At 35.3% G+C, this 25,740-nt stretch overlaps 1 protein-coding gene across 1 annotated transcript; it reads left to right on the top strand.

The window, feature by feature from the left end:
- Positions 1-468: 468 nt before the first annotated feature.
- LOC111190272 (cadherin-1-like) lies at positions 469-23,831 on the top strand. The gene is made up of 15 exons (XM_049473140.1): positions 469-981; positions 2,806-2,920; positions 9,090-9,310; positions 14,537-14,647; positions 14,736-14,891; positions 14,991-15,135; positions 15,215-15,387; positions 15,476-15,604; positions 17,980-18,165; positions 18,269-18,513; positions 18,609-18,754; positions 18,835-19,059; positions 19,162-19,380; positions 19,561-19,685; positions 21,380-23,831. The coding sequence occupies exons 1-15, from the start codon at positions 910-912 to the stop codon at positions 21,431-21,433; spliced, it is 2,322 nt and encodes a 773-aa protein (XP_049329097.1). The 5' UTR covers positions 469-909; the 3' UTR covers positions 21,434-23,831.
- The last annotated feature ends 1,909 nt before the right edge of the window (positions 23,832-25,740 follow it).

Here is a 25,740-nt window from a genome sequence, read left to right as displayed (position 1 = left end):
TACGTCACTTCCGCTGTCTGATGCAAAACCACCTTAAGAGTACCATCTCCTCAACAAACCATCTTTACCTGTGCACTACGTCATCACTGCCCAGCGGTAAAGATCCGACTCAACAGTCCAGTCTCCTCTGTAAATGATCTTTAGCCTCCAATCCCTGACATCTCCATTGGATGGATCAGTGGAGCTCTACACCCCCTACAGGTACTTCCTGTTACACAAAGCAGCTTTACAGAGAAAAACAGCTCCACGCCTCTTATGAGCAGCACCACAGAGATTCAGATTTTATGGTGACACAGTGGTAAAGAAAAAACTCCCTTTAAGAGGAAGAAACCTTGGAAGAACCAAGAACCAAGAAGGTTGGTATTTTATAAATTAATCTGTGTATCTGGGCTTTTGCTTCATTACGTTCATTCAAGAGTTTTGCTCATTTCATACACACACACATATATATATATATATATTATCATATATATATCAACTAATATATACATATTTCATATTATATATTCTTTCTTTAATTAAATGCTGGTATATTTCATTGCACTAAGTATAGAACTGGTGTACATTGTCTGTACTGCTGCAAGTTTCATCAGCTGGTAAGAAACCCACAATTGCAGTGTCATGAGCAAATGTCTACAATGAGCAGTTTGGCACAACACTGCTAACCGTGGGGGTTCATACAGCTGAGATCATGAGTGTAAATGATACTGCCCCTCAGGCAGGTTATCTGTGAACACAGTTAACTGTGAGACAGACAGGGACGTCCCACAATGCAGTTCCACCATACCTTATTTAGAACAGGATGTACAGATGAGTTCACCTGAGTAACTAAAGGAAAGGTAGGTTCTCCATCCAGCCCTGAGAGAAGTTCCAGCTCTGAGGAGATAGAGGAGATTTCTGAGGATTATTATGGGGTTTATTTTCTGTTATATGGAGACTTTAAGGAGAGTACGGCTGGGGGTTCTTCTCCTTCTACTGCAGGTAAGTTCTGCTTCATGTTCTGCTGTTTATTTGTAGAATTTTATAAGGGATTTTTGTAAAAATTAAAGTAAAAATGCATAGTTTTTAGTTGGATTAATGCGCCCTGCAGCCAAAAGAGCTTCCTCATGATTTGAACTAATAAAAACAATTTTATCATCATTATATATGATTCATATATTTATTTTATATATTTATATATGATTTATATAGGTTAGCTGTATATATAAGGAAAACATATTAAAAAATGTAGATTTATACAATATATATTTAAACTTTCACAAATATTTAATTTTATTTCTGAAAGAATATATTGCCTAAATACCAAAGATTTGCTTTTAAATTTACTGAGACATAATAAACACAGATATCTTTAAGGTAAGTGTTAGCAAATATGGTGACTTTACACAGTAAATCTGCAGTTCATGGATCATGTGACGTAAACAAATGTATTTTAATAAAATAATTAATTGAATAAAAAAATGCTGAATTTATGTTTAAAAATACATAACCTTTATGTTACCTATATTTAACAGAAATATTTTTTTACATTTTATGGTGGGATCTGTTTTAAAAATATCAGTAATAATAAAGTAAAACTTAACAGTAAAAATTAAAAGTGTATTCATAAAATATATTTGAAAATGTATGAAAGTGTTTAAAACCATGATTATTTAATGTATTAGTGTTTACAATACAAAAATGTATTTATTTTACGTATAAAGAAATGTGTGTCTATATATTCCTTTCTATATGAACAAAAAAAAAGAATAAAAAAAGAAAGAATATGAAGAATACTTATTTTTTATTTTGTTGACTTTTTTAACGATGAAGTTTTGTGTTTTTGCAATTATTATATTTTATAATGTAAAACTATAAAATGTTGAGGGTAAGTTTTCAGTAGAAAATCTCTAACATTGTTTAAAATGCTGTGCAGATCAAGACTAGCTTTAATTCCTTGAGTAGGGCTGGGAGATATTGTAAAAAAAAAAAAAAAAAAAAGCAATATTCTTCAAATATGTGAAGTTTTTAAAAATAAAACATTAACATTTAAAGTTATACACAAGTTATTGTTTCCTTTTACATTTCAAGTATTTTTACAAATGTTTTTTCAGTTGAGGAAAATAGTAAAATATGTAAATCTCTGCCACATAAAGGAGTTGTTTACAGGTTTCTGACAGAAGCAAAAGTCTATCTACTGAGATTTACTCTGCAGCTTCTGTATGTAAAGATGTACAATCTTTCATTACAGACAGATACAGCTCTGTAAAAAAATAAGAGCACTTTAAAATGATGATTTTCTTTGATTTTACCAAATTGAAATCCTCTGGAATATAATCAAGAGGAAGCTGGATGATCACAAACCATCAAACCACCAAACTGAACTACTTGAATTTTTGCACCAGGAGTAAAGCAGCATAAAGTTATCCAAAAGCAGTGTGTAAGACTGGTGGAGGAGAACATGATGCCAAGATGCATGAAAAAAAAACTGTGATTAAAAACAAACAAGAGTTATTCCACCAAATATTGATTTCTGAACTCTTAAAACTTTATGAATATGAACTTGTTTTCTTTGCATTATTTGAGGATTTATTTATTTATTTATTTTATTCAGAAACTGCTGAAGTGGTTTCTTTTTTTTTCCAGAGCTTTATTATAAATTATACAATAATTCAAAATACTGAGCAATTTACTATTATTAATTACTTAGTTGATATATTGAAAAAAGAAATCAAAGTATTGGTTAGTTTTATATTCCTCATTCAGTGAAAGTGTTTGTGTTTGAATAAATTGAATGGTGTTTTTTTCTTGTCCTGTTTATTAAAGGTACTCTCCTCCAGCTTTGCTGAACTGACGCCGTGTATAAACGGATTTGATTCAGAGGTGTTCATTTTTAAAGTGCACAGACCTCACCTTCACAGAGGCAGGAAGCTGGGCAGAGGTACGAGCTTATTGCACACTGTCAGATTTATATCTATTCTGTCTGATTTTCAGTGGAATTCAATTTGAAAATATGCCCTAAATGCATGGAAAAGTCATGAAATAAATCATGAAAATGTATTGGTTAAAACGTGGATGAAGCCTGTAATGAACCGCTTGGTCTCAGTGCTGTAGGCTAGAAGAGCAAGTTACTGTGTTTAGTGTTGCTGAGTGTATAATATAGACTATGTGCTGGCTGGGTCTAGCTGGTAACATTTGCATTACTGCTAGTTTATATGACTGACAATAAAAAAAAAAATCAATCCCAGTTGTTTACTTAAATTAACAAAAAATATATAGGGTTGTGCCCATTGCATGAATTTGATCAATGTAAAACAGGTCACAATTTTTTTTTATTATTTGATTATAAAGGATAGTCAGCAGAACACACATCTCATACTTTCAACTTAAATTAGAATTTAATAATAAAAATAATATTATTTAAGACCAATTGGTACTTTTGTTAGTGTGGGCAGTGTGCCAAGTCCTGCTGGAAAATGAAATCTGCATCTCTATAAAAGTTGTTTTCAGCAGAGGGAAGCTGTAAGATATGAAGTGCTGTAAGATTTTGTGGGAAAACAAAACTGCACTGACTTTAGACTTGATAATAAAACACAGTGGATCAACACCAGCAGATGACAGACATGTCTCTCCAAACCATCACTGATTGGTGGAAACTTCACACTAGACCTCGAGCAGTTTGGACTGTGTGTCTCTCCACTCTTCCTCCAGACTCTGCTCCCTTGATTTACTTTAAATGAAATGTAAAATTTACTGATGATCAGTGATGGTTTGGAGAGACATGTCTGTCATCTGCTGGTGTTGATCCACTGTGTTTTATTATCAAGTCTAAAGTCAGTGCAGTTTTGTTTTCCCACAAAATCTTACAGCACTTCATATCTTACAGCTTTCCTCTGCTGAAAACAACTTTTATGGAGATGCGGATTTCATTTTCCAGCAGGACTTGGCACACTGCCCACACTGCCAAAAGTACCAATTGGTCTTATATAATATTTTAGTTTTCTGAAACACTGATTTTTGGGTTTTTATTAGCTGTAAGCTTCATAATCATCAACAATAAAATAAATAAACACTTAAAATAAAAACACATAAAATAGATCACTCTGTGTTTAATACATCTATATAATATACGAGTTTCACATTTTTAGCTGAATTACTGAAATAAAGTAACTTTTAAAAGATATTAAAATGTTTTGAGATGCACCTGTAGGTTTAGACACATTAAAGCCTGTCCATACTTACTGCAAAACGTCTGGAAATGCGCACTTGATCCATGGTTCAGAAAATGTTCTTATGTGTGAAAACAAACCAGAGATAATGAGCCTCTCCCCCAAATGAGCCCTGAATCCATCCAGGATGCAAACACCCTTAGAGAGATGTATGTTCACTTCTGCAACATGTGGCTCTAATGTGTCTTAGACACTTTAATTATTTTTTTTTTGCTTGACCAAATCCCAGATATAATCCTGATAATAAAGACACATGCATTGACCAGGTGTAAACAGGATCAGGTGACAACCCTTGCATTGGATAACTCATGCATACTCTGCTCTCATGGGATAGATGAGTAGGGTATTTAACCTTTTTGTGTTGTGTAAAAAGACAGATAATAGCTGAGAGGTAGGGTGGAGTCAGGTAGGTATGTAGACGGGTGAAGAGAAATTGCCTCCAAATATTGGGACACGTGATCGTTTATATCATTCCTTCTAAAATCAAGGCTATTAAAAAGAATGTATTCTGCTTTTGATGGAGTCACTGTCTCAACTCAGAATCTGGAGCATGGTTGTGAAGTTCTGATTGAATTCTGCATTCTGATGTTGAAGTATTGAACCATCATTCCAGAGAATTCTAGTTCAGTCCAGTGCTCTACAGCTCAATACTAGGAGGTGTTATAACCCTTTATAACCCTGGTATTAATAGCCCTGGTGCCAATAGTACCATGATTATCTCATCATGTCCTATTCTATTGGCAGTCATTCTCAATAAACAATAAAAATAAACAAAAAATATAGCCGCAAGCGGCAATCATCGGGTTCAAGCACCAACTAGCACAATGGTGCCTACTAGAGCATAGGATGGTGATGTGTAAGAAGGTCTAACACAATTGGAGACATTCTGTCACATTTAAAATGATCAAAAGTCTTTCACCTGTTATTAATGTTGAGAAGAGGCACAAAGGAGTGAATGTTCTGATATGACATGTAATGTCAAGTTATTCTTAATCTAGTTCTGTATTAAATGGCGCTTCATCAGAGTGATATTGTACAGAGGTCTTTAACATTGTGAGATTAGAGTAAATACTGCAGAGTTACAGCAATTTAGGTTAGAAATTCCAAGGACGCGCAGATTGCTTGATGCCTGGAGAGTATTGTATGTGAAATTTTCACAAATGTTTTTAATGAACATTTACCTAGAGACTCTACAGTGTGCAGCAAGACTGAAATGGAGGTGATAGGCCAAATATCCAGAGAGTAGTTTCAATATAGCTATTTTCAAACAATTAGCAATTATGAATGAACAAAGCACTTTTTAAACATAGTTGTATTGAGAAATTTGTCAGAGCCATTGTACTAAATATGGCAAAAACAATTAGATGTCAAAATAGTACAGCATGATTGACATATACTCGTTTTTTTTGGAACAGCGCCCCCCAGTGGGCGGATTGTTTCAGCACTTTGCAGGTCACTACAGTGTCTCCACCTGAACATAACTGCCAAATATCATCCAGATTGGGCAACATTCAGCCTGCCAAAATGTCTGCTGAATGCTGATTGGCTGATGGTGTTCAGCCATGTTGATTGATTAAGTTGCCCTTTGAACATCCTTTAGAGGCTGTATGATAGATTCTGCATGCAAAGTTTCAACTTGCTAGGTTGCACGGTTGCTGAGAAACAGTGCTCCAAATTTACCTCTTGAAGTGAATGGGGCATATATCCGGAAGGACTAATTTGCATATGGCGGCCATATTGTTTACATATTTCAACTTTTTCTTAATGAATATTGAAGCGCATGCTCTCACGAGTGTTTTGATACCAAACATGCCAGAATTGGTCAAACTTCCTAGGACTAGTTTGCAAAAGTAGGTTTTGCATATTATGCAAATTAGCAACAAATCTATATAGACGGAAGTGCATGGTCCAAGTTGTTGGTATTGACCCAAGGAATCCATCAAAAAAAGAATTTTGAATGTAGGTCTTATGGTTTTTGAGTTATTGAGAAAATTGTGAAAAATGAATTTCCTTGTTTATAGCGCCACCACTTGACCAATCGGTGCCATTTTTGTTGTCCACCGAGATGCACTGATCCTACATCTACCTACCAAGTTTCATTTCTTTATGACTTACGGTTTAGGCTGCACAACTGTTTTTTCAGGAGAAAAAGAATAATAATAATAAGAAGAAGAAGAAAAATCTTAGCAAAAACAATAGGGTTCTACGCACCTTCGGTGCTTGAACCCTAATAAAATAAACAAATAAACAAAAAGTTAAGAAAACTTTCAAGGCAACTTACTGTTTTGTTTAGCTGACTTAAAAATCACATTAAGGAGAAGATGTCAGGCTTGGAGCAGGGAAGACGAGGAGGCGGACGCAATTGCAAACAAAAGGGAATTTATTAAAGAAAACAAACACTAAACAAACAGGGAATAACAACTGAAAACAGGACTGAGGAAACCTGGGAAACACATGGGGCACTGACAGACGTAAAACATACAAGGATCGACACTGGGGAAAGGGAACACGGACCTTAAATAGTGGTGCACACACACGGGAAACAGGAAACACCTGGGACGAAGGGGCGGAGCTACAAATGAACACAGTTACATGGAAAAACACTGAGGAACAGAGGAGCACGGGTCACGTGGGAGACACAGACACGAGGAACAGGTAAATAAACATGACACTAGACAGGGCAAGGACCTTACAGAAGAATTGTATTTAATAATAATAATAATAATAATAATAATAATAATAATAAACTTTATATATATATATATATATATATAGCACCTTTCATACATAAAAATGCAGCTCAAAGTGCTTTACAATAAAATTAAATAAATCAGCAAAATATAAAAGTAATATAAAACAAATAAAACAATTAAAAAGTAACAATTTCCTAAAATAGTAGGAAATAAGATATTATAAAATTATAAAATAAAGATAACAACAGCACAAGCATTAAAAAAATAAATAAAATAAAACATTAAAAAATTAAAAATAAACAAAATAATTGAGTATAAGCGGAACAGAACTAGTAAAAAGCTAAACTATAAAGGAAGGTTTTTAGCTCAATTTTAAAGCTAGTAACACTCGATGCCTGACTAATATTAATTGGTAAAGAGTTCCATAATTTTGGGGCATAGAAACAGATTATTATTATTTATTATTATTAGTTTTTTTATAGTATTTTTACAGAAACTATGAAAGTGGTGTTTGTGTGTTTGGACTATTGTTTTAGCAATAGATTTAAATTTAAGTCTCTGAGTGTATTCTATACACTGTGTACTCATCCACTACGGACGACTTCTGACATCAATCAGAATGGCTCTTTGTCTCGACGAGCTAAAAACTTTAATTTTTGAATCTGTACATTCACACCTCAGTCAGTTTCATTTTGAATTGGTTGAGTTCTCATCAGAAGAACTGTGTAACTTGTCTCCTGCAGGCTGACTATGATTATGGTCTATCACATAAAAGAATGCCTCTCGGCACTTCTGGGATTCAGTGGGTGTGGAAGTACAAGATCAGACCTGATCAGATCAGTAAATTTAGGTTGTGCAATTGTTCTGCTTTCCAGTCAGCATCTGAGCTTTCCCCCTTCCAGTCAGAGTTATATTTCTTCTGTCACTAAGCTTGTTTGTGCAGGTACTGCAAATACCAAGCCTATTGGTAATTATTCAGATACAGTCTGAAGTGCTGTAGACCAGCGGCCATCACTCTTATCCACAATGAGCCAGTGTGGCTGTAGGTGACTGAAGACAACTCAATTTCAGCATTTTCCAGATTTCTGAAACATTTTAAATGCAATTTATCTAAACTATACGTCCAAATTCTTGGGGACACACATTCTTATGAGGGCATTAAGCTAATATAGTAAGTTGCATTCATTGTGAACACATAGCTTGTCTAGACCCTGTAAAGAAGTGCTGACAGTAGAACAGGACTCTCTGGAACTGGTAAACATGACCTTATTGGCACCATGTTTAATCCCAGATGTGAGTATAAAGATGGAGTGTTAAACCTCCAGCATAGACGTCAGTGAGAAGCAATGGAACTGTGTTCTCAGGAATGACGGTATGGATGGGATGATGGCAAGTCATATTTATTTCTATGGTACATTTAAGAGACAAGGCCCGGTCACCTCTAAACCTTCACCAAGAGCGAGGGATATCTAAAAACAAAGGAAGGTTGAACGAATGTAAAGAGGTTGGAAATGTAACTTACAACCAGGCCAAGTAAAGCTTAAAAACAAACAAAAAAAACATTTCAATTCAACTCTACTGGCAGCAGTGAAAGCTTATTAAATTATTTTTTATTATTAGACATCTCTTTTTGCCTAGCCCTGTTACCTGTTTAAATATCCCGTGTCTGCTCTGATGGTTTGTTGTTATCTATTGCTGCCATTTGGATTCTGACCTTGCCTGTCTCTGACTACTCCTGTAAGTCTAATCCCTTTATTTAAAAACTGTGTGTTTGGTATCTGCGTCTAGCCAGCGTGACAGACACACACAGTGGTACAGTGAGCATAAGTGCCTGGAGCAGTGGGCAGCCGTCATTGCATCTTCCATAGAGCAGTCAGAGATAACGGCCTTGTTTGAGGGTCCAACAACGACGGCTTGCCAAATCCATTTTTAAAGCATCTTATTAATAAAAGTTTAGTATGTTAATGTTTCAGGGTGAGCACACACAGTGGTGGAGAGCTTGAGCTCGTTTTTGTGCATTGAGTGTCCTTTCAAAACATATAAAAAACTGTTTCTGTTCACAGCATTTAGTGGCAGTTTCCCAAACAGAGATTAAGCCTTGTCTTAGAGATTTCCCATTAAAATTAATGTTTAGTATATGACCACGTTTAATCCCTTTTACCATTCATTTGTTCCCTATTTCTTTCAGTTCTCTTCAACGACTGTGCTGGTAGAGGGTATAACATTTACAGCTCTACTGACCAGCACTTTCAGGTGGATGTTGACGGCACAGTGGAACTGAAGACACAGCTCACTCTACACCAAGTTCAAGAATTCTCAGTCCATGCCTGGGATTCAGAGGGAAAGAGGTACACTGCTTCTGTGAGAGTGGAAAACCATCACCATGCCCAGCAGGAGGAAACTAAGAACGTAAGCAGAAGAACTAGAATGACCTTTACTGGATGATTACTAAATACTGATATTTACACCAGAAGATGTTTGGCTTCTTTAGCTCTGCACAGAACAAGTCCCAGTTTTCCAGAAATGTCTTAGTATTTAGATCAATCTAAGAAATAGGATCAGGGCTCTAGAGGGCTCTCGACCAAATTGGTCGCACATGCGCCCTAATTTCTCAGTAGTGCGACTAAGGGAAAACGCAGGTCGCACTAGTGCACCCAAACTGGTCTCACTATTAAGCGCATTGTATTATATATTGTATTTTATATATATATATATATATATATATAATTTATTTATCTTGAAATGTTTTAAGTTTTCTTTTCAGCATTTAAAATTTTTACAGTTCAGGTTAGTGTAAAATTGTTCTACAAATGAAGAAGTCTGTTACTTAATCATTTACCATATGGACAGCAATTAAAAAAGTGAACCTGTAAAACTGCGGTGTTAAATGCGATGCAGTCAAAAATTTGGGTGCACCTAACTTTTGTGCTGGTGCACCTAAGAAAAAAAAGTTAGTCGCACCGGTGCAACCAGACCAAAAAGTTAGTCTAGAGCCCTGAATAGGATCCAGCCCATAAACTCAGCTCTGCTGCTCCGCCCACAAATACATGTTCCTTACAAATGTGGCACTGTTCTAACAGTATATACATATATAGCAATAATCTACCAAACACATTTCCTTACTTTTGTGCAATGTTTTAATTTGATGCACATACTGTGAAAGAAAAGGGAAACTTGATAGACCAAGTTACCAACATGGTGGCCATCTTTAACGTCACCATATTTGAAATGAAAATGTAGGTGTGAGATATAAATATACACAACTGTGTGCTTGATGTTAATTTAACTTTTTTTCAAATCATCCTTATTTCATTCACAATTTCACACTATTTTAACCAGTTGCAACCAAACCAGCCATTACCTACAGTGCAGTTGGGTCATTCTCCATTTGGAGTGGGAATTCAAGTGAATACATGTTAAAAAATCTATTTAATTTAATCCCAGAAACAAACAACCTTAAAATGTCTATTAACAACTCCACTTACCAAATATACAAAATGGAGAGCTTAATTCTGAATAGATTTTAATATATTTTAACATAAAATGCATAAAAAAGTTTTGATCAATTTGTCACTGGTGTTACCCCATCTTGAAGAATTAATTTTTTCATCAATTAATTTTTTTTTTATTGAAATTACAATGTGACTGAATGTGATAAAGAAATTGCATTGAACTTAACATGTTACTGAAGTATGTTTAAACACAAGCACTGAAAATAACTAATAAAGCAATAGTCTTTCTTTATACTTAAAGGTATTTTCCTATACAATAATAATACTACTACTACTAATAATAATAAAACATTTTTGTCCAATAAACATGAAGATTTAACTGCTGATATAAGAATGAATGATTCTAACATTAAATAAACTAAATGAATTGAGGACATAACTTTTTATGTGCATAACTATAGGGACACTATTTGAGCAATGGGGTAATTTTTACTTATTATTACTAATTGAACAGTTATTATAATATTGTATGTGATGATCACTGGACAAACACTGTATTCCTCAGAAATATAAACATTTTGACAAAAAAAATACACAGATATCTGTACAAACATTTGTAATCTGAGAAATCATTTCTTAGATTTTTTTTTTTTTTACAGATTTCTGTGTATTTTGTGTTAAAATTTTTATATTTGTGAGGAATAACATGTGCAGTGATCTCCTAGAGACATTGTGGATCAACAAATCAAAATAAATAAGTATATATTAAATTCTTATATATATATATATATATTAGAATATATAATAGTTATATTGGCTTAATACTACTGTATAAATGATCATTATATCGACAAAACTCAACATACTACTCAATTAAACCACAATATAGTCTACTAAAAACAGCTCTGCCCCATGCACTGACACCCTCTGGTAAAATTACAATCAGATAATACCATAATTACCTGTAAAATATCAGTCTCAGGAGATGAGTGGGGGGTGAAGGACCTTATTGGTTCATTGGATATATATATATTTTTTTTAACAATTAAAGCACAAAACCCCAGTGACACAAAGAACCTTCACCTCTTTGATGATGACCTCTGACCCAGGAAGCAGTTTAACAGAGCTAAAAATATATATGATAAAATATAAGAGTCCTGATAACACCAGTGACCGAAATCTTTGTGACAAAAATATTAAAACATTATTTTTAATGTAGTATGATGTTAATCATGCATATAGTAAATATGGATCAGTTTAATGAAATCTCAAACGTTAAACCTGTGAAAATATTTTATCTTTACACTAAAAATGTTCGCTCAAGTGTTGAAAATTGGTCATGTGATGAGTTATTTTACATATGTAAAGCAGCTTCGAAATATGATTTAAAAAAGGAAAATAAAAAAATCGTAAGGAAAATGTGGTTTTAATCTATACAGGTTAACTGTATACTAAATGTATAGGCTTTTTTTTTTTTAGTCCTCCAACCTTTGTGACATGGTTTCCCCATGACCCAGTTGCTATATTCTGAGGAACCAAAACCTAAAGCTGGAAAAGTGAAATATATTTCCTTTATTGTTATCAGAGAATGGAATAATACCTGATTTCTTAAAACAACATAGTGCCCCACTCATTAATCCTCCTACTATTCTCAAATTTACTAACACCCTTTATTCTCTGGATCAATATGATCCCAGCAATTCAAACCTCCATAAAACGTCTAGAATTAACTTTAAATGAACTTGTTAGCAAAGTTTATTAGTATTATAAGTGATGTGTTGTTAAGTTAGGGCCTAAAATGAAGTAGGGACATTTTAGAGAAAGATTATAAAACTGAACATTATTACCACACAAAAATGTGTAAAATATTGCTATTTTTTATGTTTTCTGCTTATAAAACAGCCTCAATAAAACAGACATCAACAGTGAAACATTTAACACATTTTATTTTTTACGTATTGTCTTCATCAAATTAAGAAAAGACAATACATTTCAATCACAAAACCAATAGAAACCATTTTTTCAGAGACTTTAAACATTGAATGGGATCAAATTGACCCCAAAGATAATAGGAGGTTTAAACACAGTTAGACAGTTCACAGTTTTCCCAAACGTCACCACCACATTATCCTCACTTAACCTGGCTGGATTCTTATCTGTGTGGTCATATCACGATACTTATTGACTCTAGGAAGACCATCTAATCCTAATTAGACTGCCCTCCAAAATGCTGCGAAACATCAATAACATCATTAACACACAACACACACTTTTTACTATTCATTCATTTAATTTCACTGCTACTTTACCTTATGGTAAATCTTCTGTTTTCACATAAATCCTCTGTTTGTTACAATTAGGTTAGGTTAGGTTAGTTTATTTGTACCCAAAGGTAATTTGGTTTACAGTACCTAAAGCAGCATCTCATTACAAAAAGAACATTTACCAAAACAAACACAGACATTCAGTTAGTAAAATATATATACAATTTCTTTAAATCTCTGTGTCCTATTCGTTCTATTTGCTTGAGTTATGGCTGCTGGAATAAAATTGTCTTTATATGGTTTTGTTCTGCATCTTGGTACTCTAAACCTCTGTCTGGATGGCAGCGACCTAAATTCACTATGCAGGGGATGAGTAGTATCCCTCAAAATTGTCTGCCATACAAGGTCTCCATGCTCAGTAGCGGCTTACCAATCAACTTACTTACTTATTTTACAATCTGATTCAGGCCGTTCCTCTTTTTAAATGCCAAATTACAAAATCATGCAACCATGGAAAAGGCTAAAACTGATTCAATAAAAGCCTGGTAAAATAAAATCATTGTTTTATCAACATGGACGTTTTATTACCATGTTACACCATTGTTGTTTCTTTCCTATTTAAAAAAAAGAAGTTGAGTCCATTTTTGCAATTTAGCGTAACAAGGTTCCCCAAAGAATAAGTCTAAAATTAGATCACTGTCAACCAAACCATTGTACCATTGTCATTTTGTCATAGTCAGTTTAACTAAACCCTGAAAATTGGGTTCACAATTTAGTGAAATCTGAAGTAAAGTCAGTGTTGAGAGAGAGAGAGAGAGAGCGACAGCGCCGGGAGAGAGAGAGACGGACAGACAGACAGACAGCGCCGGGAGAGAGAGAGACAGACAGACAGACAGACAGCGCCGAGAGAGAGACAGACAGACATACAGTGCCGGGAGAGACAGACAGACAGTGCCGGGAGAGAGAGAGACAGACAGACAGCGCCGAGAGAGAGAGAGAGACAGACAGCGCCGGGAGAGAGACAGACAGCGCCGAGAGAGAGACAGACAGACAGACAGACAGCCAGCGCCGGGAGAGCGAGAGAAAGAGAGAGACAGACAGACAGAGAGCGCCACGTGAGAGAGAGAGAGAGAGAGAGAGAGAGAGAGACCAATGACGAGAGTGAGAGAAAGTGCTGCAATAAAAAAAATGCCTAGTGGAAGTGATGCACGGAGACAGACACCGATTCTCCTTATGAACATTTTCACCACCTGGTAAGAAACCCACAATTGCAGACAGACAGACAGACAGTGCCAAGAGAGAGAGATAGACAGACAGACAGAGAGCGCAGAGAGAGAGAGAGAGAGAGAGAGAGAGAGACCAATGACGAGAGTGAGAGAAAGTGCTGCAATAAAAAAAATGCCTAGTGGAAGTGATGCACGGAGACAGACACCGATTCTCCTTATGAACATTTTCATCACCTGGTAAGAAACCCACAATTACAGTGTGATGAGCAAATGTCTACAATGCGCAGTTTCAAAGAACGTATAGTGATTTCTAGCTTGTAGTGTGAAAAAAAGTATTTATTTGAATATCTCACAAAAAAAGTAAAATGAACTGAACTTTGAACTAGTTCATAATTAAAATTGTGAACTTTGAACGTGAACTGTTCACTTTGAGCATGTATGAACTGAACTTGAACTAGTTCAGAAAAGCTGTGAACTGGTACAACACTGAGTAAAGTGATTAAAAAACACCAAAGCTGGGAGGAAAGAGCTGCAGGACACATCTGTGCTAGAATGGGTTGGCGTTGGATACTGACTGTTTGCAAACTTTGGTGTTTAAACAAAATAATGTAAAGAGGTTTCAAGATTTCATTTTAAAATCTTTTAAATCAAAATTGTTTAACCACTCAAAGTCACATTATATTTATTCCTTAGATGAATATAAATGTTCTGAAGTTGTGGAGACAAAAGAGAAGATGTATGTTGATTCCACCACTCGCTGTCCCAGAGAACCAAAATGTCCCATTCCCCAAGCTGATCGCAGTGGTAAGTGTTGATGATCTCTAATTTAATCTGAATCTTCTCTATGTTCCTGTTGTATTTTGTACTAATAATCTCTTTAATCTGTTTCCAGTTTAAGTCAGATTTTGCGAAGGAAAATACGATGATCTACAGCATGAAGGGTGAAGGAGCAGACGAGCCTCCAGTGGGGGTTTTCATCATTGATAAAAACAATGGTGCACTCTATGTAACGCAGCCTCTAGACAGAGAGACCAAAGATAAATATGTGGTAAGAGATTTTAGATCTGATAGTTAATGTTAAACCCTATAATTTTCTATAGAAAACCAGAACATTATTTAACACTTTTGTTTCTTTTGTTGACTCCAGCTTACGGTTCATGCTGTTGCAGCTAATGGTGAGGTTGAGGAAGAAACTACGGAGATTATCATTTTTGTAATTGATGGAAACGATAATAAGCCCATCTTCACCCAAAACCCTTTCCTTGGCAGTGTTGCAGAAGCTTCACCTCGAGGTAGCTTCATTGATTTAGATAAATCTCTAATATTTATAAAGTTTCATGTCTCATGGTCTTTATTACTCTCTCTCTGAAGATTTTGAGTTCATGGTAGCGAATGCTACAGACGCAGACGATCCTGACAGTGACCATGCAGACATCAGATACTCCATCATCAGCCAGACTCCACCACAGCCAGATCCAAACATGTTCATCATTAACCCGATTACTGGAGGGATTAGAGTGAACTCTGATGAACTGGACAGAGAGGTGAGAGCAGAAATCAGGGTTATGAATGCTGAGTTGATGTGGAATGAGATAATAAAGCAGTTTAATTCATGAACATCATCTTTTCCAGACTTATCCTGAGTACATCTTGCTGATCCAAGCTGCAGATATGATGGGTGATGGCCTCGTCACCACTGGAACAGCTGTTATTACTGTAACTGATATCAACGACCACGCACCACAGTTTGAAAAGACCTTGGTAAGATAATATAGTTTTACATATATATATGTATATGTATGTATGTATGTATTTATACATGTATATGGTCCCACTTTATAATAAGTGTCCCTAAGTACTATGTAGTTACATGGTAACAATCCATGTAACTACAGTGTAACTACTGATGAAGTACACATTGTTACAGATTAACTACAGAGGTACAGGTTATGTAATTACACATGTGTATTAAGGTTAGTTTTGACTTGTGTAAGTACACATGTGTACCAGGGTGAGTGTACTTACACATGTGTAATAGTGTGTGTGATAAGTTCAGTATAAACCTATCCAACAGCTATTGGCTAGTATGTAATTAGGGCTAATTGTGTGTTTTGAATACTAAAAATCATTATTTAGATTTGATCATGGGATCACACTGCATCTGCACAGGAAATTATGCGCGGCGCATTTCGCCTGATTTCTCTTGATTAAATATCAGTTAATATGTTAATTTAGTACCATTTAATACCAAATATTGTAATACACTTGACCTTATTTATTAAAACCTTTTTTTATCGCAATGCCGCGCGCTTTCCTTATGACTGACGCTAAATCCGTATAACGGTTTGATCCAGCTGTTAAACTGTTATATTAATACCATTTTAACGTTTTTCGTTTCTATGTTTGAAATTCGTTAGAATATATTTTTGTCAACATTTTGGGTTTATTTTCGTTTGTTATTTTTCTAATAAAATAGAAATTACATAATTTATTTTCTTTTGTTATGCTAGTTGGACGTCGACGTACAAATTTGGAAGTCGGCGTCTAACTTCAATTTAGACGGAATATGGAAGTAATTTAAATATTAAATATTCAGTGAAAATTTGGACGTACTTTAGTGGATATTTAGATGCAATTGTAGTGGGACAAGGGCTTTAGGTGAGCTAAAATGAGCACTTTCCTCCTGAGGTGATGATATGCTGACATCCTTTTCTTCCCATGATCAAATCTAAATATTTTTTTGTATTCAAAACACTTAATTAGCCCTAATTACATACTAATTACATACACGTGTAAGTACACACACATTGTTACACATGTGTAAGTACACTTGCTCTATTACATGTGTAAGTACACTCACCCTGGTACACATGTGTACTTACACAAGTCAAAACTAATCTTAATACACGTGTAATTACATAACCTGTACCTCTGTAGTTAATCTGTAACAATGTGTACTTCATCAGTAGTTACACTGTAGTTACATGGGTAGTTACCATGTAACTACATAGTACTTAGAAACACTTATTATAAAGTGGGACCAAGTAAGTAAATGGTGTTCTGGTTGATGGTTGATGCTGCAGTTGGTCTGCAGGTTTAGGTTCAGTAACAGTATGTGCTAAAAGAATGAGGTTAGCTGACTCTACCTGATTATACTGAATATAGAGCAGCTTATTCCAAAATCAATAGATTTTTTTATTACCTGATGGCAAAAAAATAAATCTTGTGACATTGCAGAACTTATGGGAACAATACCACAGCAACATAAATTACAAGTTTTCAGTTTTTTCTAATGAACCAACAAATGTACTTTGTGTGATTTTCTCATTGACAAAATTATTCAACCCCTTAAAGATTACCACTCTCAAGAACAGACGTTTCAATCAGGCATTGAAAGCACCTGTAGACGTGAACTGAGACAAGACTCGTCAGAGGGAGATAATCAGGTTTCCACCCAGAAAATATGGTGCGCACTGTGAGATGAAGGCCTATGTGCCAGAGCTCCGCCCCCAGAGCAGGGGTGTCCAAACTACGGCCCGCGGGCCATTTACGGCCCATTTCTTTTTTTGGAGCGACTCACGAGGTATTTTAGAAATAGAATGAAAGTTGGCCCGCTGTTAAGCAGGTTTTTATAATGTGAGATTCAAAGTTTGAACGCTAGGTGTCAGAAACGGGCCAAAGAGTCTAAAAGCGGAGAGAGTGCGCATTTCTAGCTCAAAAATATGGGCAAAAGAGTCTAAAAGCAGAGAGAGTGTTCAGCTGTAGTGCAGAAAAACAGGCCAAAGAGTCTAAAAGTTGGCGTAATTAAGGATTTTAATATTATGAGACATCATGAAATGAAACATCAGTTTGAAAAATCTTAGTTTACACAACACTGTCAAAGATAAATAAAGATAGTAAGTCAAGTAAAATGGTGTGTAAATGAAAGTAATCAGGAAAATGTATTATTTAAAGTGGTATATTTCATTATTTGTTTTATTACAGAGTCTGTGTCCCATGACTTCAAATATATTTCTCCTTCTGGCCCCCAACAAAAAAAGTTTGGACACCCCTGTCCCAGAGCATAAGAAGAGTCAGTCAAAAAGAATGTGACTACTGACTGTATTAGTAATGTAAGCTCTTTTTTCCTCTTTCAGTACACTGCATCAGTCCCGGAGAATAAAGTAGGATCTGTGGTGGTGAAGATACCAGTGACTGATGGAGATGATCCTCAGACTCCTGCCTGGACGGCCAACTTCAGGATCTTTAGTGGAAACAGTGGTGGATTTTTCAGCATTAGCACAGGACCCAACAAACAGGAGGGCATCATTACTACTGTTAAGGTACTACAGTGTCTAACACTGGCTCTCTGACTCCTGCTTCACTAGTTTTTAGTTTAGTTAGCTTCATGTTCTTGTTCATGTTCTTTGTGTGTTTTTCTTTTAGCCATTGGACTTTGAACAGACCAACAAGTACACTCTGCTGGTGATCACAGAGAATGATGTTCCATTTGCCAAACCCCTCCCTACATCCACTGCTACAGTCATCGTGAATGTTCAGGATGTAAATGAGGCGCCAGTGTTCGACCCAGCGGAGACCATCATTTCTAAACCTGAAGATCTGGAAGTTGGTACTGAACTAACCGTTTACACCGCCACTGATCCAGACACAGCGAGAGCTCAGACAGTGACGTAAGATCCTCTTTCTATGATGGAATTCCATCACAGCCATCAGTAGTTACCTTCTAAGAAACACTGGTACTAATGTGTGTTGCTGTTTGTTGTAGATACCGTGTATCTAATGAAGATCGTTCTGGCTGGGTGAGTATTGACCGAGACACTGGACTGATCAGAGTGAAGAGCTCCATGGACAGAGAATCTCCTTTAGTGAAAGATGGGAAATTTAAAGTTCTGATCTTGGCTGTGGATGATGGTAAGTCAGTTTTCCTGTTCTCTGAAGGAAATGCTTTAATGGTGCACCATCCTCTTAAAAAACCTTCCAAACGTTTGCAGATGAAGTTCCAGCTACAGGTACAGGAACCCTGGTGATCGAGCTGGAAGATGTGAACGATAACGCTCCCGTTATTGAAGAGAGGGAGATCACAGTGTGCAGTAAGAACTCTGTTCCAGTCTCACTCTCTGTAACAGATGAGGATGGGTCTGGTTTTGCTGCTCCGTTCACTGTTGAACTCCATGAAGAGAGCAGGAATAACTGGACTGCTGGGATGGACGACTCAAGTAGGGATTCTTCTTCTTTTTTGTGGACATACTGTTAGACTTCTATGTATGTGAGCTTTATGAAATATCATTGTTTTCTCTGTGTTTCTCTTCTTCATGTAGATACTAAAATTCTACTTACGCTTAAGACTGCAATACAACAGGGAAAATACAGTGTGGTTCTGAGGGTGTATGATTCCAGCCTCCACAGCCAAGACAGCACTATCATTACCACTGTATGTGACTGCACTGGAGAGGACGTCTGGTGCTCAGACAGAGAAATTTCAGGCTTCGGCCTATCACCCATCCTTGGAATTCTGGGGGCTTCACTGGCTTTGCTAAGTAAGATGATCAGTTCATATCTTGAGTCATATATATATATATATATATATATATATATATATATATATATATATATATATATATATATATATACAGATTAAATTATGACAATGTGTTTAAGGAGGTGTATTTTACTGGAGTCTGGTTTTACTTAAATATCTACTGTACTTTTTCATACAGTTCTGGTCCTATTGCTACTCCTGTTCCTGAGGAAGAAGAGATCAGTTAAGAAACAGCCAATGATTCCCGAAAAAACCGTCCCCGTCCCACCAACCCTGAAGAGATCAGCATCCTTTTTTGATGATGTAAGTAGCAAAAAAAAAAAAAAAGACAGGTACAAGTCTACCACAACATGCAATTCCATCCAGCCTTAATAGATCCTCCTTAATAGTCCTCCTTAGCACAGCCAAGCACTCTTTCAAAGAGGCAGATCTCTCTTCCGTACAGATCCAGCTCTCTTCCAAACGAACCAAGTTATCTTTCTTTTTAAAGGACCAAGTTCTCCTCCAACCAGACTCAGCTCTCTTCCAAATGGACCAAGTTCTCTTCCAAGTTCACCCTACTCTTTTTCAAACAGACCAAGTTCTCTTCAAAACCAAACAGCTCTGATCCAAACTGACCAAGTCAAGGACCCAAACCTCTTTAAAACGGACCAGGTTCTCTTCCAAACAGTTCTCCTCAAAACAGACCCAGTTGTCTTCTAAACTGACTCATCTCTATTTTAAATGGACCAAGTTCTCTTCTAAACGGACCCAGCTGTCTTCTACACAGACCAAGATCTCTTTCAAATGGATGGACCAAGTTCTTTTCCAAACAGACCCAATTCTCTTCCAAACTCTTTTCATACTCCCCAGATCTATTCCCCCTCTTCACCCAACTCTCTTTCAAACTGACCAAGTTCTCTTCCAAACAGACCCAACACTCTTTCAAATGGACGAAGTTCTCTTCCAAACAGGTTCTCTTCAAAACAGACCCAATTGTCTTCTGAACTGACTCATCTCTCTTCCAACTGGACTAAGTTATCTTCTAAACAGACCCAGCTGTCTATCTAAATGGAACAATTTCTCTTCCAAACAGAACCAAGTTCTCTTTCCACTGGTCCCAGCTGTCTTCTAAACGGATGTGTTACTGACTTGTTTAAGCTTTAACATCCTGCTACAGTACTAAGCTGGAGTTCAGGGAGCTTTTTGGAACCAACCATTCTTTAACTTTAAAGAATGGTAATAAAGACACTTGATTTTACAGACCTGTGGCCATGGGAATGAATGAAAACTGAATTCATTGATTAAGACAGATTCATTCTTTAATTACCAGCAACCACCTAGCATCACATTAGCAACCACCCTGGATACCATAGCAACACCTTAGCAACCACCTAGTGACACCTTAGCAACCACCTAGCAACACCCTAGCAACCACCCCGGATACCTTAGCAACCACCTAGCAACACCTTAGCAACCACTTAGCAACACCATAGCAACCAACCTGTATACCATAGCAACACCTTAGCAACCACCTAGCAACACCTTAGCAACCACCTTAGCAACCACCTAGCGACACCTTAGCAACCACCTAGCAACACCCTAGCAACCACCCCGGATACCTTAGCAACCACCTAGCAACACCTTAGCAACCACTTAGCAACACCATAGCAACCACCCTGGATACCATAGCAACACCTTAGCAACCACATTGCAACACCTTAGCAAACATCTAGCAACACCATAGCAACCACCCCAGATACCATAGCAACACTTTAGAAACCCCTTAGCAACACCGTAGGAACCACCTAGCAACGCCTTAGCAACACCATAGCAACTACCAGATACCAGCCAGCACTGCAATCACACTCGCAGTTTCTGTAGGTACTGCAATTTAGTTACCTCCAATATCCAATCCACCATTTCTTCTGAAAATTCCAAGACCATGCAGAGCATAACCCATCTATTCAGTGCAGTCCAGCGTTGTTTAATCCTCCCTCTGTTCTTTTGTACTTTAGAACCTGAAGGCGGCTGATACGACCCCACAGCTCCACTGCTCTTCTGGTGTTTGATTATGAAGGGTGCGGTTCAGAGGCCGGCAGTATCAGCTCCCTGAACTCCTCAGACTCTGGGGACCGGGACTACGACCTCCTGCATGAGCAGGACCCACGCTTTAAGAAGCTCGCTGACGTGTACGGAGGAGGAGATGAGCTGTGAGGAGATTACTGCAGATAAATCCATCACTCAGAATGATGCACATGGATTAATAAATGGATGGATATATGTATTATAATATATAATATAATATATTATTATAAAAAGAGGCAGTTCTGCTGTGTAATATTATACATTTGCATTAAATTCTGAACAAAAATTACAATTACATTTTAACAGTATTGTAGTTTTTAGGATGCACTGGTTGATAGAAAACAAATGTATAGCTACTGTAACTGTTTTGGCTAGAATGTGAAATATATGCATATGTTTACTTTGGGGCCAAAGTAGGCTTTTTGATAGCTTTAAAGATCTTTTTGTGCATTTATACAAAAGAACGTGCGGTACAGATTTAACAGTCAGTGATTAATAATCTACTGAATGTTTTGTTCTAGCTTATTTTATACGCCTTTTTTTAAACAGTGTAGAAAAGCATTGTGGTGTAACCATTTATTATTTTGTGTGTTATTTTTATATATTACATACAAAACATTTTATATTACATATTACTCTTTATTACTCTTTTTTTTTGGAAGAGCACGTTTTTTGAGTCAGTATATCGTTTTGAAGAACGTGCAGAACTTTAGTCAACCTGATTTATTAGATCATTTTCACACATACATATTTTCAGCTCTGGAAAAAAATAATAGACCGTTTCTGAATCAGTTTCTGAATCAGTTTCTCTGATTTTACTATTTATAGGTTTATGTTTGAGTAAAATGAACATTGTTGTTTTATTCTATAAACTACAGACAACATTTCTCCCAAATTCCAAATAAAAATATTCTCATTTAGAGCATTTATTTACAGAAAATGAGAAATGACTGAAATAATAAAAAAAAGATGCAGAGCTTTCAGACCTCAAATAATGCAAAGAAAACAAGTTCATATTCATAAAGTTTTAAGAGTTCAGAAATAATCAATATTTGGTGGAATAACCCTGGTTTTTAATCACAGTTTTTAATCATGCATCTTGGCATCATGTTCTCCTCCACCAGTCTTACACACTGCTTTTGGATAACTTTATGCTGCTTTACTCCTGGTGTAAAAATTCAAGCAGTTCAGTTTGGTGGTTTGATGGTTTTTGATCATTCATCTTCCTCTTGATTATATTCCAGAGGTTTTTAATTTGGTAAAAGTAAAAGTATCCATCTAAAAATCTACTCGAGTAAAAGTAAAAAAGTATCAATTTAAAATGTAAGCTGAGTAAAAGTTACATAGTTACTTTTAATTATTTAATGTAAAAAAAAAAATAATCGTTTTAAATGAACTATTATTCCACATAATAATTCGGACCTTTCAGGCAGTATTTGTTCAGACCACCCCATAAAACATTTTCAAGAACAAGTGGCATAGGTTTCTATTATTTTTATATTTTTACAGTTCATTATTATTTTTAACTTGCTATTGATATGCTTTAACTGCTATTTACATGTTTCTTTTTAACATTCAAGCAGATTGTTTAATGTTTCCAATACAAACTTAAGGAGATATCATTAAAAACATGAAAAAATACAAAACAAATGTTGGTGGGCGCATGCGCAGTGCTGCAAAGAAGCACATATCGATGGGTAGCATAACTCGAACACCTTTTCCTTTTCCGGACACAGCGTCTCTCCCGCTAACCATAATAATAAACACTGCTGGGAAAAGTTCAGCTGCGCTGCCATGGAGAACAAAACTCAGCGCAAACTATGTGTGATAAAATTCAGCGGAACCTAAACACAGAGAACATTATGAGGCATTTCTCTCACCACCAAGACTTTCAGAAAATAAACTCCTATTTGTGGACGCAGGTTAAACACGTAACGTCGCGCAGTTAAAGGATTGCCACCTTTTAGAATTTAAAATAAGGGACGCCAACCACCGCTCCTCTGGGACGAGGCACCCGCAGCAGTGGTATATTTAAACATTTTTGCTGGTGTTTCTATTGAAGAGGTCATCTAAAAAGCAATTCATCAAACTTAAAACTTGAAATGCTTTATTAGCATTGAACACTTTCTCTTATAAAGTGCAGTTAATTACATCTTAAATTAAATATGTTTGTGTGCACCAACAAACATTTAAAATATAAACTAAATATATTGAGAATATAACTTTTTATGTGCATAACTATAGGGACACTCTTGGAGCCACGGGGTCATTTTTACTTACAGTAAATTAAACAGTATTTGCTGGTGCCTTTCTTATAAACATTTTGACACAAAATACACAGAAATCTGTAAAAACAGTTTTAATCATATAATAAAAAGTGTAATTTGAATAATAATGTGTAATTGTATTACGAAAAACATCAGATGTGGTGATTGCATGACTGTTTGTACTGTATATGTCTGTTGATGATGGGCAGTTTGGGTGATTCTCCTCTGTGGGGCGTAGCTGTAGATTTGACTAAATGTCATTATTTTTTGCTCTGTTGCTAAATTAAAGCTATAAATTGTGTACTCCTATCAGAAATGGTATTTTTTTACTACATTCTAGATTACAACATCTGCCAGATGTTGAATCTATAACGCAACAGACAATCATGTAGCAACACAACTGACTTTTCTTTATTTTTTATTTATTATACTATAGTAGCACACACACACACACACACACATAGATAATCACAGTCATTTTATATAAATGTAATAACATAAAAAACAATGATAGATAATTGCTTTGTTATAAAAACATATAATAACACTGTTATAATTCTTTTCCTTTATTTAACCCTTTCAGACCTGACATATTGTGTTCTAGTGATGAAAAAGAAAAAAAGAAAAAATATAAATGCTGTTTCTGTCTGTAATGTGCTCAAAAACAGGATTCAGTAAATAAATACTGTAAAAATAAAAAGAAAATAACTAATAATTAAAAAATAAAAATCAAATGTGTTTGTGTTTCCTCTCTTCATTGCAGTGCAATCATTTGTTAAAAACTGTTATTTTATTTCATTTGACATTTAACACACTTTTTATATTCTACAAACATTTTAATATATATTTAAATATATATATTTTACTTTGCTACATTAGCTGGGATGCTACCATGTTTTACATTAATGAGTAGATTTTATTTTTTCTCATGCAGTGGGCGGGGCTAATCTGCTGTTTAAATGGCTAATAAATGTTTATTCTGATTAATAATAGGTCTTAATCTGTGAAAAAAATACACAGAGCAGAGTCTGAAAGGGTTAATAACACTACACATTTAAATGGGTTTTTAAGTTTACAGCATCGTTAATTCCCTGAGAAAAAATCACTTGATTCAGAAATGTAAATATAAGCTACTGTATTTTCATATTTAATACACACAAAACAGCAAAAGTCAGAAAAAAATGTTTGAAAAGCATATTAATCTGTTATAAAAGTATGATAAAGCGAATTTTAATTTCATGTACATGTACCGTCGTATTCAGTAGTTTAGGCACTTTTGGTCAAATTACAGCTTATTTATTGAAATTCTGCACATTAGAAAACAATAAAATATTCAAAAATTTAAATATATATTACATTTCACTTATTTGTATGCAGTACTATTATATTGTAGTACAGCATATTTAAACAATATAACAGTATATACAAATAATCACATATTCTAGCTACTATTGCTGTAATTATTTTATATAAAATGTAAAAAGAACTGGAATTAGTCTTCTTAGTATCATTACTGATTTATTGCGGAATATATGAACATGACCTGATATGAATTTTTTATTTGTTTTTGAGATTTTACTATTTATTTATATTTAAACATTTATTTTATGTAAAATCTAATATCTGAATGTGCTTCATGATTAAAAGTGTACTGCTCAATAAAATAACTGTTTTTTTTAAGAAAGTACAATTATTTTTAGCATTATATTAGTGGCGTGGCATAACATTGTATATTGCAATTATTCACCCCACCCCAGTCTACCATACGTCAGTACTTTTACTTTTGCTTTTTTTACTTTTTATTAAAAAGGTCATTTTAATGCAGTATAGCTTTATATACTATTATTAAGTAATGTTTCGAACTATAGAATAGCATATTTAAACAAGGGTGCCCAAACTTTTGCACAATATAATTCCTTTACACCCTGTACCATATATATGGTCTTTATATTAAGAATATATTCAGCTCTGGAAAAAAATAAAAGACCACTTAAAAATAATTGAAAAACTCTGGAATATAATAA

The sequence above is a fragment of the Astyanax mexicanus genome, unplaced genomic scaffold (assembly GCF_023375975.1).
Source record: "Astyanax mexicanus isolate ESR-SI-001 unplaced genomic scaffold, AstMex3_surface scaffold_34, whole genome shotgun sequence".
Lineage (NCBI taxonomy): Eukaryota > Metazoa > Chordata > Actinopteri > Characiformes > Acestrorhamphidae > Astyanax > Astyanax mexicanus.
Note: the sequence above shows the minus strand (reverse complement) of the source record. Positions and strands in the feature narration are given on the sequence as shown.